Genomic DNA, 6,710 nt, shown 5'->3' on the forward strand with positions numbered 1-6,710 from the left:
CCAGTGGCAAATTTATGGGACTGTTGTGTTTTCCCAATAGACATTCAATGTCTACGATAATCCCATGTGTATGGCAAGCAGTAATGCCAAGTTTTGTTCAGTTGCCATTGTAACATTTGCTATAAAGGGAACCGGTCGCTAGATTTTCGGACACTAAACCACCACCATTCTATACGACTGGGATTTAGCGTCTTAAACATGCCTCTCTCAAAACTGACCGTTTTAGCATTTTGTCTAAGAAGATATAATACATCGTATGCTCTATGTAAGTTACCAGAGGAGAGTCCTGAGAGGAGTCAAGGTGTACTGGCCTCGGCTTCTTCTGAGCATGTGCAGGCTGCACTTGGACTCTTCCCTGGTAATTTACATAGAGCGCACGCTGTATTATAACTTTTTAGACAAAATTTGAAAGGGCCATGTTTAGGACGCTTTTCCCGAGCAGTAGGATGACAAGCCAGTGGTTTAGTGCCCTAAAATCTAGTGACTGGTTCTCTTTGAAAGCCAGATAAAAAGCCTTGTTTCCTTTTCGAGTGCTCCTGCTGCTATTGAAGGCAACTTGAGTCCACAAGTGGCCAGACCTGAGACTGCCATAGTTGTAATATAGGCTATGGTCCTGGCAGGTAGAAGGCAATCGGGTCTATTACTCTTTAAGGCCCCATGCACATGACTGTAATTTTGAACCGTAATTACAGACCCATTCATTTCTATTGGCCACGGACAACTTTCAGTATTACGGATAGTTGTCCGTGCTGAAAAAATTATAGAACCTGTCCAGTTCTTGTCCGTAATTACGGCACAGACTTTCCCATGAAACCCTATGGGCGCTTCCGTAAATATGGACGGCTACGGATGTGCATCCGTAAACCGTCCATATCTTGGGAAGCGTTGCTATACAACATGTTGGGGACGTCATTTGCAGCCACGGTCTTTTTTTTTTTTTTTTTTTTTTTTTACGGATAGATAAAAATACGGTCGTGTGCATGGAGCATAAGACTTCTACGCTTGTCATATTGATCACTTATTTCACGTTGGTAAAGTTGTTTTTCTTGCATAGTTTTTCAAGGGAAAAATGAACTGTCCATAATGTTGCGTTCATAGAGCTTGCTGTTTTAATTTTATTACCATGGCAACAGTCGGACAATAGAAAAGTCATGGTTTACAGGTTTCCTTGCCTTCTTGCAGTCCGGTTTTTGCCTTGCAAAGGTCGATTTGGAATATACTAGTCCTTCTCAATGAATTAGAATATCCTCAAAGTAAATTTTATTTCAGTAATTCAATTAAAAAAGTGAAACTCCGATTCATTACACAGAGTGATCTATGTAATATATATTTCCAGCATTTTGTTATTTTAATGTTTATTATTATTATGACTAGCAGTTAATGAAACCCAAAATTTTGTGTCTCAGAAAATGAGATTATTTTAGAAGCCCAGTTTCAAAAATGATTTTTAATACCGAAATGTAGGCCTACTGAGAAGTATGTACCGTATATGCCCTCAGTACTTGGTCGGGGCTCCGACTCTGCGTGAATTACTGCATCAATGCGGCGTGGCATGGAGGTGATCAGCCTGTGGCACTGCTGAGGTGTTATGGAAGCCCAGGTTGCTTTGATAGCGGCCTTCAGCTCGTCTGCATTGTTGGGTCTGGTGTCTTATCTTTCAACAGGAAATTTTAGGGCACTTCATGCTTCCCTCTGCTGAGAAGCTTTATGGAGATGCGGATTGCATTTTCCAGCAGGACTTGGCACCTACCCACACTTCCAAAACCACCAATACCTGGTTTAGTAACCACAGTATCACTGCGCTTGATTGCCCAGCAAACGCGCCTGATCTAAACCCCATAGAGAATCTACAGTATGGGGTATTGTCAAGAGGAAGATGAGAGACCAGACCCAACAATGCAGACGAGCTGAAGGCCGCTATCAAAGCAACCTGGGCTTCCATAACACCTCAGCAGTGCCACAGGCTGATCGTCTCCATGCCACGCTGCATTGATAACACCTCAGCAGTGCCACAGGCTGATCACCTCCATGCCACGCCGCATTGATGCAGTAACTCATGCAGAGTCAGAGCCCCGACCAAGTATTGAGGGCATCTACTGAGAAGTATGCACAGTATGACAACATTTCGGTATTAAAAATCATTTTTGAAATTGGGCTTATTTAATATTCTAATTCTCTGAGAGACTAAATTTTGGGTTTTCATGAACTGTTACCATGATAATAAACATTAAAAGAAATGCTGGAAATACCTCACTCTGTGTGTAATGAATCTATATAATATGAGTTTCACTTGTTTTAATTGAATTACTGAAATTAACTTTTTCATGATATTCTAATTCATTGAGAAGGACTAGTATGCCTTAAAGTTGGCAAGATGATTCGCTAAATATACAGTCATCACATTATTTAACATTGATGAATCCTACCTCCATTTTTAAGATGCCACTAATAATTGAAAAATATGTATTGAAACCATAGCATGGTTGAATTTATTTTCTTTGGCAGAGCAAGCAAAATATCAATTCTATCGCTTCAGTTACAAAATGTGTGTGTTTTTTTTCTATTTGGTTGTATGGGGGATATAAGATAGTGATCAAACAGTGGGAAAGGGAGAAACTTCTCCACTGTCCTGGTGTTCCCCAGGCCTCGATCTATTACTTCACAATCCATCAGAAAACGTTCACACAGCGAGCATGTTAATCTTGGAGACTGGGCATGAACTTATATGGTGTGAAGAGAAGGGAAACTTTCTGTAGATACACAAACCAAATGATGGAAATTCTGAGTCACTATATTTGTGTATGTACCTTAGCAAAGCCCAGGTTCATACTAGGGCCTTCTCCGCTGCCAGGTACGTGTGCCACTATGTACTGCGTGTCTTTTATATAAACACCCAGCACACTATCGCAGTCCTTTTTTTTTCCCCCCCCTTTAAATGATTCTCCACCGAAGCTGTATGTATGTGCTAGTTCAGGTTTACGTAGATTAAACAAGTCAATGGGCCTAATGTAGCTTAGTACACAAAATGCTAGAGGTGATTTTCCCACCACAAGCGATGGTAATAGATGCATACGAAATGGCATCAATATCGGATCAGCGGTGCCACTAGATTTATTTTTTTCCAAAATGTTGCCATTCCTGACACCGCGCTTGGTCAGGATTGGCACTGTTCTTAGAAAAAAGGCGAAGGACCCACACTGATTTATAGTGTTCCACAACTGCTTTAATCTAGGTATCAATGGAGGTCTCCGCAGTCAAACCCCTACTGGTGGTGATATATACACCATATCAAGGTCTCGATATGTTATTAATGCTTATGGTGGGTAAATGTATGCAATGTATATATAATCAATTCAACAAGCGGCTGCCAATTGTGGAACAAAGTATTGGGCATGTTATATGCCAACGTGCCTATTCCTAGTTTACCTCCACGTCTGTTGTCAGGATGCCCCAATCAATGTTGGATTGAGATCTTCGCTCCTCTGTGGCTTCTATGACCAATGATTATTCTGAATCATAGCTTTTATTTGCCAGTTTTTAGGTTAATCAAGAAATGGTTTAGCTTTTTTTTTCCCTCCTTATATTCCCCTTTGTAAATCTAAACGGGTCTTGTTTGGAGGATCAGTTAATGCCTTATTGATTCAGAGAAGTTTCTTATGGTGGAATAATTCTCTAACTGTTAACCAGAAAAGAGTCTCTCCAATTTTAAAGGGAACTATACATATTTCTAAGCATGGTGCGGAGCAGTCGCTGGAAGTACCAAGGGTTCAAATCCAACCCAGGCCGTGTATTCGTGGAGATTGTACAAGTAATGGGAATCCTTAACCAATGCACTCACGTCTAAGAAATTAAAAATAAACCTAGAATATAAAAGATCATCTTTATCCGCCCCAAATAGAACAAACCCAACCATCCCTGCTCTCACATGAACCAGAGGAATTCTGAAGAGCGTACACCATACAATGGGCAGACTAGTTCGAACCCCTGGTTCTTCTGCCATTACATTTTTAGATAGGCTTTTTTTTTTTTTTTTTTTTTAGTGTATATTTCCTTTGCTTTCATTGGTTTACTCCAATTATTATGGTTTCCTACAATACCTTGTGTGTGTGTGTTTTGTGTGTGATTGGGAATTGTAGATTGTGAGACCTACTGACAACGGGCTGGCTAAAAGTGGTATTCAGCCCCACAGAATATTCGGGTATGTGAACAGTGGTAAGTAATTATTGTGTCGTAATTTTAATAATTTAATGAATGAAGAAGGTGTTAGGTAACAAACTGTAATCGTGTAGTTTCAGTGGCTATTGACAAGACTTGTTGAGCTACGTTCACATGTAGCATATTTGTTGTGCAGTGCCTGTGCAGATTCTATAACAAAGTACAATACAGTGGAAAAACTCAATTCGCATGAAGCTGAATTTTACTATGGATTTTCACAGGTCTGCCATGGTTGAATCCTGTAAAATCTGTGTTTATGTGAAACCAGCCTTGAAGATTATGCTTGTGCACCAGCTTTATGATTACAATATGGGATATGTACTCTGTATTGTGAGTTGGTATAGATGTAGCAGAGCTGAATTTGTCTTGCACATCTGTATGTCTTAAAATAAGAAAAACAATCCTGTTCTTTCAGATTGAATGAGGACCTGTCACTAGGTCGTATGTGTTGTACTGGTTTACTGACCTAAATAGCGCGGTCTCCATGATTCCAGTGCTTTTCTTTTTTCCTTGGACCCCCCCCCCCCCCCCCCCCACTCTAGAGATGTGGACCACTGTTGTGTTTGCTCAATGTATGCTAATTTGCTGTTAGCCAACAGGGTGGAGCTAGCTTCCCTGACTCTGATCAAGGTTGCCAACCTGATGTGGTGGGGGTTTTTTCAGGATAACTTGTCCAAAAATCATGGACCGCAAACATTTGTTACAAACTATTTGGAAAACCACATTGAATCATTAAGATTATAAGTAATATAGGTCTATAGCTTAGAATAGTGACATGAACACATTAGTGGCCTTTAGTGTGACCTCTAAATCAATGATCATTACAATCCCAGTAATTGACACAAACTCATTCAACTTAAAAAAAAAAATTAAAAAAATTACGGACGCATCGTTTTTTTTGGTTTTTTTTGTAACGGACACTGAAAAAAACACCTTTATTATTAAGGACTGTTCAGGAATTTGCAGACGGTTGGCAACCCTGCCTCTACAGCTGACCAATCAGCGCAAGGCAGCTTGAGGCTGGTTCAAGCCCTGTTGGCTAACTACAGCAAATTAGCATGTAGAGAGCCAACACAACAGTGGCCCTTCTCTCTGGAACCGGGGAGGGGGGGGGGGGGAAGCACTGGCATTAGGGAGGTGGAGCTATTCAGGTCAGTAAACCGTTCAACTTATATGACCTAGTGACCGATCCTCTTTAATACCAAACCAGCTTATAGTTTATAGTTTTGCAGGAAAAGATTAATAATAACTTATCATATATTCATTTAAATCTCTTCATTCTGTGCTTAGGAGTCCAGGGGGCGGTTCTAATCAGTGATTGACAGCGATCTGTGCACACATGCAGGGAAGGCTGTCAATCATTGTCACTCCGCCTGCTGGACTCCTAAGCCCAGAATGAGCAGGGATTTAAATTAATAAAATGCAAGTTATACTGAATCTTTACCCAGAAAACTATAGATCAATCTCCTTAGCTCCTCCTGCTCTAAAACATGCTGCTCGCAGATTGTTCAACATTTTCAAGGTGACAGGTTCTCCTTTAATGGAAATTATGCTAAAGATCAGATATGGTAATTTTCATGATGTATGATTTAACTCCGTAAATGACTGTAGTTCTAATAGCAGAATAAAATGTTGCATTATCGAATAACCATGTTCCAGCAGATTTTGTGCATGAGCATCTGATGATTCTTGTTCATTACATATTCACATCTGTCACTTTGTGTGCAATTTCCAATTCTCTTTATGTTCTGAGTAAATTCAATAAAATCCCTTTCTTCTGACAGATATCTTGTGGACTGTGTCCCCCTAGTGGAGGTTGAGGACATGATGATCATGGGGAAAAGACCAGACTCCAAGTGCGTTTTCACCTACGTCCAGTCCTTATACAACCACCTGAGGCGGCATGAAATGCGTCTACGCAAGAATGAATTTTAATAAAGCCCTTTTATATCCTTGAATTCTCCTGGCACAGCACCAGCACTATGCGGCTAACGCCACTTCAGTACTGCACAACTTCACAGTTAACCCCAAGATCACTAAAGGGACACTCTATGGGGTTACATTGTGCTTACAACATGTTAAATGGAGATCTTGACTGTACATTTGATTCTGCTTTAAAAATGCCTCCTCACTGTAATCGTTCTTTGGCGAGAGCTTTGCAGTGCGTTGCAGTGCAATGCATTGTAGTTCTTTGGTCAACCTCTACTACTGTGCTAGTGGGATTTTGTCACTGCCTTAAATACCGAACCCCCTTCCCACAGAATTAATATATTTAGATAGTATTATAAAATAGCACCAGGTAAGCGCTGGGCCTTTACTTTATCACAGCCACAAGCTTCAGAACATTTTTAACATTCATTGGCGCTCAATGCTGTATACATTTTCATTACGGTTAGAACGGCACTCCGATACAGTATAATACACAGAACTACTATGACTTTTAATCCAGAAAATAACAGATGATGGGGGGGGGATATAACTCCTGAGCTCAATCT

General features: G+C 40.4%; 1 protein-coding gene across 3 annotated transcripts in view; it reads left to right on the top strand.

Moving 5' to 3' along the window:
• SMTN (smoothelin) overlaps nucleotides 1-6,173 on the top strand; it is a 132,740-nt gene extending 126,567 nt beyond the window's left edge. For all 3 annotated transcript variants that reach the window (XM_075853294.1, XM_075853285.1, XM_075853302.1), the window contains one exon: nucleotides 6,000-6,173. Coding sequence is in view for 2 of the 3 variants with exons in the window: in XM_075853285.1 (XP_075709400.1) it covers nucleotides 6,000-6,150 (151 nt within the window). In the remaining variant the exon portion in view is untranslated. The remainder of the gene's footprint in view (nucleotides 1-5,999) is intronic.
• Nucleotides 6,174-6,710: the final 537 nt, after the last annotated feature.

The sequence above is a fragment of the Rhinoderma darwinii genome, chromosome 1, assembly GCF_050947455.1.
Source record: "Rhinoderma darwinii isolate aRhiDar2 chromosome 1, aRhiDar2.hap1, whole genome shotgun sequence".
Taxonomy (NCBI): domain Eukaryota; kingdom Metazoa; phylum Chordata; class Amphibia; order Anura; family Rhinodermatidae; genus Rhinoderma; species Rhinoderma darwinii.